The sequence below is a fragment of the Astyanax mexicanus genome, chromosome 22 (assembly GCF_023375975.1).
Source record: "Astyanax mexicanus isolate ESR-SI-001 chromosome 22, AstMex3_surface, whole genome shotgun sequence".
Classification (NCBI taxonomy): Eukaryota; Metazoa; Chordata; class Actinopteri; order Characiformes; family Acestrorhamphidae; genus Astyanax; species Astyanax mexicanus.
In genome coordinates this window covers 18,091,213-18,103,698 of record NC_064429.1, presented here as the reverse complement: position 1 = coordinate 18,103,698, position 12,486 = coordinate 18,091,213, and the positions used below count along the sequence as shown (strand labels likewise).

General features: G+C 36.6%; 1 protein-coding gene across 1 annotated transcript in view; it reads left to right on the top strand.

Annotated features, from left to right (window-relative positions):
- adamts3 (ADAM metallopeptidase with thrombospondin type 1 motif, 3) overlaps positions 1–10,899 on the top strand; it is a 232,580-nt gene extending 221,681 nt beyond the window's left edge. Inside the window, exons 21-22 of the mRNA XM_022664827.2 lie at positions 1,731–1,848; positions 7,051–10,899. Coding sequence (XP_022520548.2) covers positions 1,731–1,848; positions 7,051–7,532 — 600 coding nt within the window. The 3' untranslated portion in view covers positions 7,533–10,899. The remainder of the gene's footprint in view (positions 1–1,730; positions 1,849–7,050) is intronic.
- The last annotated feature ends 1,587 nt before the right edge of the window (positions 10,900–12,486 follow it).

The window sequence follows — 12,486 nt, the reverse complement described above, 5'->3', positions numbered from 1 at the left end:
TAGAAGTTCCTTATAGTGTCTCTTATAATGCGCCTTACAATCCAGTAATCTATTTTTATCCTTATGTATGAAAATAGACCAGAAAATAGATATTTGTTTATTGTGTGCTTTATTATCCGGTGTGCCTTATAGGGTTGCAAATACAGTGATTAGTTTAATTCCCAGTAAAACTGAAGACATTTGCTTAGCAGATGTAGCAGCTTGTCTGCTGTAGAGTTTAGATTCTCTGCCCGAGTCCGACCCGATGCCTAACCTAAACCTAAGCAAAGAATTCCCACCACTTTCCTCTGACCCTGTCTGGTCGGGCTCAAGAAAACAGTCTTGAGTCTGATGTAGGCTTATGTTTTTAATGCTATTTTTATTTTATATAAAGCTATGACATGATAATCACAATATAGCGAAGTAACAAGTCAAACTGTGATTGTTTAAAAAAAAGGCAGAACGTTATAAAACAGCCCTTCTACGCGAATAAAATTAAAATCTCCACAAAAGCTTGATCAATCGCCTGGTTCTGTTAAACTGGGTAGAATATAAATGATTAACATTTCTGACATTAATTCATTTTTTTGTTTCCAATAGTCAGCTTACCAATAATAGCTTTTCTTCCCCCATACAGACAGAGTGACATGTGAGTGGGATTTTATAATATCCAACACAAGCAAAGGCAAACTTTATGTTTAAGTATTTTTTATTATTACTTATATAATAAAAGGCTCTGCTGAATAAGCTCAGAAGTTTCACTCTGGTCACAGTGTGTTTCCCACATTCACATTCTTTAGTTAAACAAACCAAAATACTGTGAAGCATTTAGGTTTAAGCTCGTATCTGGGGTGCTGTTAACTTGTGGTTTCTGAGGCTGGTAACTCTAAAGAACTTCAGTCTTCCTTTCTAGGGACGTTCCTGATGAGAGCCAATTTCACCAATTATTACTTGTGTAAAAAGTCTCTGCTGGAGAAGAAGCTCTAAAATTTCACACCAGTCACTTGTGTGTCACACACTTATGAGCAATTCAGAGCAGAGTACATTCTTTAGTTTATCTTGTTCTGTTGGGTTTGTTGACTAAAGTGACTCTTCCTTATTAAAGGTGGCATACCACTTTTCCTCAAGTTAACACATTCTGTTAAGACTGCGACATTCATTCTCGAAATTTGGATTCAGATTGACTGACCTTCAATTCTTAAAGTATTTTTTTTTCTTTACTTAGTTGAGTAGTTTTTGCCATAATATTAATTAGAACATTACTCAAATAAAGCTATTCACTGTATACCTGTAACTCTACCTCTTCACAACTTTAAGAGCATCAGTTGTAAACACATTTAGAGGCAAGAAATTCAAGTAATTAACTCTTGACAAGTTCAGCACACCTGTTAACTTTTGTTTACTTAACAATTTAATGTATTTTGCTTAATCGTTTGGATGACTTTAATCTAATTAATCTACAATGCAGATATTTTTCGTTTAAATAATGAAAAAACACTAAATTTAGGTGTGTCCAAACTAACTTTTGACTTGTACTGTATATTGCGTAGCACTGTAAGTTTATCATAAACTCTGTATTATAAAAGCAGGAGTACAAAATAAACATAAGACATTATAGAGGTCCAAGGACTGAGCTTTGAGGAACCCCGTGAGTTTCAACAGATGAAAAGTATGAAGTATGTTCAGCAGTGGTGGGACTGCTGGTCTGTTTCTGTAGCCCTGATTTGAGTTTCTCCTGTTCTCTCTCTCAGTGCTCTGTGACCTGTGGAGAGGGAGTGGTGCGGCGGCTGGTCACGTGTCGCATCGGAGATCAATGCGGCGGAGAGAAACCAGAATCACAGAGGCCTTGCCGGCCAGGACCCTGCCACGGTAAGCTGCACAGGACACATCTCTACAAAAGTCCTCTCAAAGCCCTGAGCACTCGCTCAGGCCTGACACTTCCCCCCGTGTGCTTAGAGTCAGTCAATACCTGCTATAAAGAAAGAAGAAATTCACAAAAAAGAGAGATTTCAGCAGCCCTGTTGGATAAACAAACTGGATCTGTGCAACTGTTCCAGTGAGAGCAGCATGAATATTTTACCCTTGATCTGATTCAAGTGATATAATGCTATTGGGCTGCGGGTGCCCAAACAGTGTTTTGAGACAGATTGATAGTATTTTTGTTCCATGAAAGAGGAAACTCCAGTGGTTAAAAAACAGGACTATGTTTTTGCCTGCTGGCAGTTTTGTTATTTTTCACTGCTGTGTGGTTTCGTTGAGCCGAGCAATAAGGATGCACATTTGTTATTAAGCCCATAAACAGAAAAAACCTATTTAAAGAAGTGTCTCTTCTTTAAAAACATTTAATTAGGTCACAAAAAAAATGCCCAACGGTCATAAATGCAACATTACATGTATAATTCACATTGTAGTACAATTTTCTGAGAAACACAAAAACACTTTTTATTAAGACTATCCTTATAAAAAGCTTTTGAGTAGAGTAGTTTTGAGTATGTTTGGTTATTAATAGGTCTTAAATCATAAATTAAAAAAATAATAAGTGCAATTAAGATCCCGGCAATTAAATACTAAAGCTCAAAATACTAAGTTCACATTCATCCATACTGGTAAACCTCAAAACTCAAAGTCTTCTTTTTCATCAGTCAGTCTAAAGCCTGTCACCTGCAAAAAGAATAGAAAGTCAACAAAAAATGTATCAAATTAACCAAAAGAATTCTAAAATAAAAGGTAATCACAATTAATAACACTTTTTTTTTCTTAAGACTAAGCGTTTGATAATGCAAATTTAAATGTGAATAAAATAATCAGTGTTAGAACACTTAGATTAGTATTACTGGTGCCATTCCCTTGAAATAACTGTGTTAATTAAAATAACCATATTAATCACAACAATATTCGATAACTAAATCATGGATTAAATCATGATTTTTTTATGCTATATTTTAACTGTATTTTTGGAAATGGGACAGTAATATTCTCATTTTTCTCTTGTCAACACACTGGCACTGTGCTGAAGACTATATATACTGTATATATACAGCTCTGGAAAAAAATAAGAGACCACTTCAGTTTCTGAATCAGTTTCTCTGATTTTGCTTTTTATAAGTATATGTTTGAGTAAAATGAACATTGTTGTTTTATTCTGTAAACTACGGACAATATTTCCCCCACATTCCAAATATAAATATTGTCATTTAGAGCATTTATTTGCAGAAAATGAGAAATAATGAAATAACAAAACAGATGCAGAGCTCTCAGAACTCAAATAATGCAAAGAAGACAAGTTCATATTCTTAAAGTTTTAAGAGTTTAGAAATCAATGTTTGGAGGAATAACCCTGTTTCTGGATCACAGTTTTCATGCAATTAGGCATGTTCTCCTCCACCAGTCTTCCACACTGCTTTTGGATAACTTTATGCCACTTCCTGGTGCAAAAATTCAAGCAGTTCAGTTTGGTTTGATGGTTTGTGATCATCCATCTTCCTCTTGATTATATTTCAATCCGATATATTTTCAATTTTTACATTTGAATACCCATTAATAAATGCGTAAGTAAATCTGGTATGTCCCATGGTTTACACAAACATGCAGTGTTTGGTATCTGCACTGGTGATTTTATTTTGTGTTTGTTATTTTCATTTACAAAGCACAGATCAGTACAATGTAAGACTTTTACCAACACATTTGTGACTAACGCATAGCAATTAATTATCATTATCATTAAAATAATAAAAAAAATTGTAGATAATTAGATATTGTATTGGCTGCGGGGAGTCAGGGGGGTGGGAATAGGGGTTGTGAGTTTTGTACTCATAAAATTCCTTCAAGGTTGGCAGGTTTGCAGAATTTCTAATATTATCCAACAGCTCTGTATCTGGACAGAACTCAAATGATTAGAATAAATGTTCTGAGCCTTAAGCCATTATAGGTCTTAAAATTGAGAGGTTAACCCTATGGTCATCGTGTAATTATGGAAAAATGACAGTTCCATAAGAATCTGTCACTGTAAATTATTTTTTCACAAATGGACCATGATATCTGCCTTCTTAACTATCCTCTCAGAATTCATGATTAAAACATATGGCTGATTTCGACTCTATTGAGAGATATCTTCCTCTTTGGTGATCTGCACTGCCTTTGATGATTGCTAGCAGGGGTCTTTCAGTTCCCATTTGCTTTACCCACACTGCGCTGAAGCTCGTCTCAGAAGAGTGAAAACAGAACACCCAGTCCATATTAAGTGACGCTCTTAAGAACCCCTGCACTCTGCTCTGAGCAAAAAGACGTCCTTGGAGAGCTGTAAGCGTGTTGCTGCTCTTCATCTGTAAAAGACAGGAGAAGCAGGTGTTGCAGACGGCAACAAATGGCTCCTAATCCCACCTGTTACAGTGGAAATGGACTTACTGTAATGATTAAATAATTGATAGGCCTCCAGGGCCTTTTTATCACAGGCTTGTGAATTGAAGAACTCGTCTAGAGCGTGATGTCAGCTACAGTTGGAGTGATTGATGAATTATGAGCTCAGCAGCTCCATTAGAAAAATGGGGGTTTGTTCGGCAATTACTGAGACTGAGTGTTCATGTAGATCCTGCAGCAAATCCATTAAAAAGAGTGTCCTCAAGAACTCATGGATTTGAATGGTATCATTTAATTCTTGATAATGTGGGTGTACGGCAACTCAAAGTCACCTTCACATGCCATAAAAGGTAATGATTAAAAAATAGCCTAAAGACTCCATAAGGCTCTTTAACACTCATGCATGGAAGTGTTCTAAACTAATTGGGTTAATGATATCTGCTCATTCGTTCTTTCTCTGAATTCAAGTAATAAAAAAGTGTTTATCCTGCTTTTGTTGTTCTCTACAGTTTTGAAGCAATGCTCTAAGATAGGGCTGTACGATACGTAAAGTACAGTACAGTATTTTATCGTCTTGAATAAAAGCATACTGAAATTGCATTACCTATAAGCAGCAACAGAAGGTGCTGCTAATTTTTTTTTTTTTTTTTTTTTTTTTTGCCCGCCACCACCCCCCCTCTTCGGAGGACCAATTTTACTTTATTGTTTATTAAAAGTTTATACAAAGTTTTAGGTAGTGTGAGCATTGTGACAAGAAGACAAGAAAAAAAAAAAAAAAAAGAAAGAAAAAAATAAAGAAAAAAAAATGGAATCAAAAATAAAAACTAAATTAAGAAAAAAGTGGGGAGTAGTGGGGGGAAAAAAAAAGGGGGGGAGGATGAGGAAGAGAGAAAAAAAATGTAGTAATAATAATAATAATAATAATAATAATAATAATTATTATTATTATTATTATTATTGAAGCAAACAAAACAATTTGTAAACCATAAGAGAAACAGGAGAGGGAAAGAGAGAGAAGAAAAAAAAATCTAAATATTTACAGAAAAGAAAGAATAGAGAAATAGGTAATGAAGATATATACACATACATATATATATATTTTTCCCTTGTTTGATGTTATGTGGGATTAGATAGAGAGAAGAGAGAATAGTTAGAGAGAGAGAGAGAGAGAGAGAGAGATAGTAGAGAGATAGTATCTGCCCTGTGTGTGTGATTGTGTGTGTGAGAGGGTACAGGAACATTCGGGTATAGGTTTTAGATTTACGGGATGGTTATTGTTCAAAATGGCTGTGTTAGTGGTGTATGAGTGATCTGTGTGTGTTAGTGGTGTATGAGTGATCTGTGTGTGAGAGCTGATGAAGTCACTGATGTAAAAGGTTGTTTAGTGCTGTCCATGTGTTCATGTGTTCTTGAGTTCTGTTTTTAGTAGATGCTGATATTTGTTCCAGAAGGTGCTGCTCATGCTGTAGATTGTGCTCATGTGACAGAGTACACACCAAACTCATTCTTAGTCTTAAAAAAATAAGTTCAGCTGAGCCAAAATGCTGAATTTAGGATCTTTATGTATTTCATTTTATAATCAGATTGGGATAACCGCGTTACTGCCCATCTCATTGTAAACTCCTGATTTGAGGATTTTATTTATCATCGGATTTGTTTATCATCAAGAGCATTAGTGAGGTTAAGATGTTAGATGATCACCACCTCACCTCATCTCCAACTGCCCAAATTATCCCTGAAATATTGGATGGAGCTCCATCGTTCCAGAGAAACAGTTCCAGAGTTTAATACTGGAGGGGTTTTAAATCTGTGTATCGTTTGTTCAGTTGAAATTCAATTGAGAATTAAAATCAGAAAATAAAAAACAAAACAAAACAAAAACAATTCCATTTTTGAATACAATGCCAAAAATAAATAACTGCTTGTATTTTCTGTTTTTTATTTGATGATCCAAACAAAAATGGGAAATAAAAAAATCGGATCAGAAGCAGAACTTGATTTAGATTTTTCACCAGCGTCTAATTCGGATTATCGTTCCACCTTAAATGCTTACGGCAGTAACACACAGACAGTCATCCTACATCAGTAAAAGGTTTATTCCCTTTATTCATGACCGGATTTTACTGTATGTTACTTGGTCACAAAACCCAAACTAAAATGCAGCAGAAACCCCGCGAAGTAGAGTTTAGATTCTCTTCCCGAACCCGACACCTGACCCAAACTCGAGCTGGGTCGGGCCGAGATTTTCTATTAGTGTCCTTGGACTCGGGTCGGGCTCAATAAAATGGTATGTGGCATTGGTGTCTGTAGTTGAATGCCTTAAATTGAATTGGACATTAGAAGGGGTGTTCACAAACATTTGGACACAGTGATTAAGCCTGGTTGCAGACTATTTAAATTAGTTCTTAAGCAAAATGACATAAATTGTATTAATTTTAAGATCTTGAGAACATTGCCCCCCTCCTTTTCAACCATTAGAGAGCTGTCAGTCAACTTTTGTTATTTGTTATGGGCATGCATGACAAATAACAACCCCCCATACCCACCCATATACAATTCCCAAAATGCATCAGCCTGTTTCACTTGACCAGACTTGACCAGATTTGTGTGTGTAGACGCACTGTGAGTAAATAGGGATTTAGCTTTAGCCATTCTAGTGTTAATGTAAAATCCAAACTTTAACATGTTCCTCACAATATTATATTTCTCTCACAGATGAACCGTGTGGAGGAGACAAGTCCATATTCTGTCAGATGGAGGTCCTGGCTCGATACTGCTCCATCCCAGGCTACAGCAAGCTGTGCTGCGAGTCGTGCAGCAAAAGGAGCCTCACTTTCCTCCCCGAGGCCGCTGAGACCGAGGAGGAGGTGCGCTTTGGCTCCGCCTCACAGCTCCTGGAGACTCTGTCAGCCTCTGTTAAAGGCACGCTCAAGTTCCCTCCCCAGAGCCCTCGCGGATCAGGCCCAGTGATCCGCAACGCCAAGCAGACCCCCTCCACCGCTGCACCACAGAGACCAAACGCTGACAGTAAGACTCCTAAACGCCCAACGGTGGCCACCAAACCCAGCGGCAGGAGCCTGCCTGCCATGGCGGTCCACGGACAGTCCGGACAGTCGGCCAACGCAACGTCATCATCGCAAACGGATCAGTCCCGAGACAGCAGGTGGCCCAAGGCCGTGTCTGAGGTGGAAAGATGAAGGAGAACTTGAATCCGTGTTGGTGTTCTTTCTGTTTTTTAGGGTTGTTTTTTTTTTTTTCTCCTACGGACTGTTTTTTTGTTTTGTAGATATAATATATTAGCTTTATCCCTTGTCTTACTTCAGATCTTGCTTATGAGAGGAGATTTTTGAAAGAGAGTGAGAGAGTAAGTAAAGTGCTGGTTCACTTTCTGGTTCCTGGGTCCTCCCAACAGAGCGGCCATTCTGGAGTCATTCGCTAGTCAGCTCACGCATTACACGCTGGCTTGGGAGAATGCGCCAAGATAGCTTGATCTTTTGAAAGCAGTCAGAGAGGTTCCTTTATCAAGAGCTTGGTTTATGGAGGTTTTGCACATTAGCTATGCTAAAGAGACATCAGTGGTACTTGTTAGGTTACGCTTCTAGTTCTATAGAATTCCAGAATGCAGCATTTTGGCTCCTAACGTTTTGTCTGTTTAAAAGATAAAAGATATTTATGATTTTCTTTTCTGTAAATACTGTGTGTGTAAAAGTCAGTATTATTTTTTACTAAAACATGGTGCAGATTTTTACTATTCAAGTACATTTTTCTTTTCTTTCTTTTTTTTAAACATTAATACAACAACAGCAGAAGTATATGAAGATAAGTTCTCAGTTCTCCTGGCAGAACCAGACAGAACAGACCAGCCAGTGTGAAAACCTTAGAAAGGCCATTCTCTGAATACCTCTGTTCATCAAGGGATCCTTTTTACTCTTAATCACAAGCCTTTGTCTCCGGAACTGCAAATCAAGGAATGGTGGGAGCTGATGTCGACATCAGTTCCTCTTAATTTCCCTGCTTGTTATCCTGTACTGTATTCTCTTATTTGTAGGTAAAGCTTTAATTCACCAGAAAAGAGCTTAATGCCAGGGCGACTTTGTCAAAAAAAAACGGTTGGGCCGCTATGTCGGCGTCCATCACATGCACAGCTCGGTGCTTGGGACGTGCATGGCTGTATTTTGAAGGCAGTGACCTGGAAGTAACATGGACTTTTTGCTGCGCTTTTGCCTGCAAAAATCTCTGAAGGAAGGTATTTATTTTTAAAGTAGAGGGTTTAAACGTCTGTTTCAACCACAATGCATCTGACTGCAATAGCAAGGAACTTCTTCCTCAATATACACTCATTGACAAAGAAAAATCTGAAATAACGCACCAATAAGTTACAAGAGTTACATGGAAGTGATTTTAATATTAGAACAAAATAATATGTTTATTGCATTCTAGAATCCTGTTGGATTCTCAGCTCGTTCCATAAATGCTCGATTGGCTTTGAATCTGATGAACAGGCAGGGCAAGGAAGTGTTGGAATTAAGAGACAACTTCATTTTCTGAATCAGTTCCTCTGATTTTGCTATTTTTAGATATATGTTTGAGTAAAATTAACATAACTGTTTTATTCTATACAAACTACAGACAACATTTATCCCAAATTCTAAATAAAAATGTTACCATTTAGAGCATTTATTTGCAGAAAATGAGAAATGGCTGAAATAACAAAAAGATGCAGAGCTTTCAGACCTCAAATAATGCAAAGAAAACACGTTTTCATATTCATAAAGTTTTAAAAGTTCAGAAATCAATATTTGGTGGAATAACCCTGGTTTTGATTACAGTTTTAATGCATCTTGGCATCATGTTTTTTACTTCACCAGTCTTACACACTGCTTTTGGATAACTTTATGCCTGCACCCCTGGTGCAAAAATTCAAGCAGTTCAGTTTGGTTTGGTGGCTTGTGATCATCCATCTTCCTCTTGATTATATTCCAGAGGTTTTCAATTTGGCCAAATCAAAGAAACTAATACTTTTTAAGTGGTGTTGTCATTGGAGTTGTAGATCATAGATTACACTAGCAGTGTGTCGCCACAATTTAGGACTGAAGCAAGCACTTCACCACAGGTCCACCAAAATCAAACAAAATGTCACCAGATCCCGAAGAAATCCAAGATTCATTAGTAAAGACGACACACTTTACTTGACAGTTCCAGTCGAGAGTATCGTAGGAGTAACATGTCTAGCAGTCAAGGATTTCTCACCAAGAGGTACACTACCCAAATTAGTAGCCTCTGAGAGCCTTTATCATCATAGAGCAACGGAAAAACACTTTTTTAATGCCCTCTTGTGGCAAGACCCAGTGTTTTGCAACAATCTGGAGTTATTTTATTTTTTTTGTCAATGAGTCTACATGTAATCCATTCACACACACACACACGCTCTCTTGTGTGCTACTGTATAGCTGTTGTATATAGGATTCCGGACTTTAGAGTATTTATTATAGAGTTCCTAGGCTGCTTTATATCATTATATAGCATCCCAGCATTCCTTAGGTATAGAGTTATAGTTAAAACAAGATAAAAGCATTGGAGAGGCCAACAAATCCAAAACAACTAAAAATAACCAAAAACGAAATCCAATTCGCTCATCATCTGCAGACTGATGCTTGAAGAAGTTCTTTCACTGAAGCTCCCCAGCTGGTTTACAAGATTTAAAAAGTTTTAAACGTTAGAAAAAGTTAGACATAGCCTCAGCTAACATTTTATATGTATTAGATGTCATATTATATATCCCAAATTGGGTTATTGTTGTTGTTACATTGAGAAAGCTGCTGTCCGAGCACGGCGGTTCCAGTAGAGCTGAGAGAGATAGATTTAGCTGTAGTTTAGAGACCCAACAAAGCTGTCAATCACAGCTGTTCTATTGTTTAACGAAAGATATTTCTTTGATTAAAAAGAAATATATAAATAAAAACCCAACGAAACTGTTCTTACAGTTCATTTGTAGCTCTTATTCATAAAATGTACAAAAAAGGAAAAAAGAAAGTTGAAGATTTCCAAATGGAGATTATTCCCATTGGCAAATACAGACAAACATGAAAAATGTTGGTTTTTGTAGATAATCTTTTTTTTTTTTAAAGCCTTTTAATGAACTTTTCATTTGAAACATTCTTTGTCGCAGTGTCATTGATTTGCTGCCTATGACGGCTTGGCTGCTAATGTTATATGCAAAGCTTTTAAAGTCCCAAGAGGAAGTTAGTCATTTTTAGTATTTTTAGACATTCGTTTTGTTTTAATTTTGTTTTTTAATGTAGTTTCTTTTCTTCAATGACAATCCCTGAGCTGCAGACAGATCCTCTGTATAGAAAAACGTGACGTATCTAATCTATTCCCAGTGCTGCCTGCGCATTTAAGTATTATTTCTCTGTCCGGCTGCCAGTTCTAACAGCTAGCAGCCGTTCCTCTGTTCTCTGTTTCTTTCTACTTCCCTTCGTTAGCTGTAACTGAAGTGTACACTACTGATGCTGTTTGTTGTAATGGGGAGCACATAGCAATAAAGAACATACTAAACATCCATCCGTCACTCTGAGAGCTCTTCTTCACTTCGAGGATGCTTTTGCTTTGCCGTTTATATCACCTGAACCCGAGAGGCTGATTAATTGGAGGGTATCTGTGTGAAGCTCAGCTCTGGCAGGGTGGGCGATGTGAAATATGAGGCTGGAGATAAGCAGATCTTCCATTCCAAGATAACTGGGATTAATAAATGGTTTAAAACTTACTGGCAAGACCTTGGAGAGATTTTTTTTAGCTTCTCTCCAGGTACAGCCAGGTAAACTCAAACTCAGACTTAGACCAAATATTAGACTCTTTATTTTAATCCTGGTTAAAAATGTTCTGTTTTATTGAAAGCATTAGTATTGCTGGATAAAATATTATAATAAATGGTATCAGTCTGCTGAGGCAACATCTCATAAATAAATTCTAAAAAACAAGAGTCTGGTCTGGAAGGTTTTGGAGGGAGTTTTCTTTGCATGGCCACATAAAATATGGGGCTGAAGATCTTTCATTAGAGGATAACTGGGATTAATAAATTGTTTAAAAATTACTCTTAGAAAGATCACTTTTAGCTTCTGTCCACATACAGCCAGGTAAACTTTTCAGACCAAATATTAGACTCTTTTCTTTCATTCCTGGTTAGAAATGTTCTTTTTAATTGAAAGCATTAGTATTGCTAAATGGGAACTGGATAAAATATTATAATAAATGGTATCAGTCTGCTGATGCAACATCTAGTAAATACATTCTAAAAAACAAGAGTCTGGTCTGGAAGGTTTTGGAGGTTTTTTTTTTTTGCACTGCGACCTAAAATATGAGGCTGAAGCTTTTTTTATTACAGGATAACTGGGATTTTATAAATAGTTTTAAAAATGACTGGCAAGACCTTGTAAAGATCACTTTTAGCCAGATAAACTCTTAGATAGACTCTTTTCTTTAAATCCTGGTTAAACATCACTTAACCTTAAAGCAGCAGTCCTTTCGTTTTTTTTATTTATTTATTGAAAGCAGTAGTATTGCTAAATAGGAACTGGTTAAAATATTGTAATAAATAGTCAGTCTGCTGATGCCACATCTAATAAATACAACAAAATAAAACATATAAATAAAACAAAAGTGGTCTGGAGGGTTTTGGAGGGAGTTTTCATTGCAATACAAAGTGAAAAATGGGGGAGGAGAAAGAGATAGCAGATCTTTCATTACAGGATAACAGGTTTATATATATATTATATATGGTTTAAAAATCACTGGCAAAACCTTGGAAAGATCTTTTTTTAGCTTCTGTCCCCAAACAGCCAGGTAAACTTCTCAGACCAAATATTAGACTCTTTTCTTCTTTTAATCTTGGTTACAAATGTTCTTTTTTCATTGAAAGCTTCAGTATTACTGAAAGGGAACTGGATGAAATATTATAATAAATGGTATCAGTCTGCTGATGCAGGTCTGGAGGGTTTGGAGGGAGTTTTCATTGCAATGTGAAATATGGGGGAGGAGAAGGAGAGCAGATATTTCATTTCAGGATAACTGGGATTTTATAGTGAAAAATGGGGGAGGAAAAAATAGATAGATCTTTCATTACAGGATAATTGGGATATTATAAATGGTTTA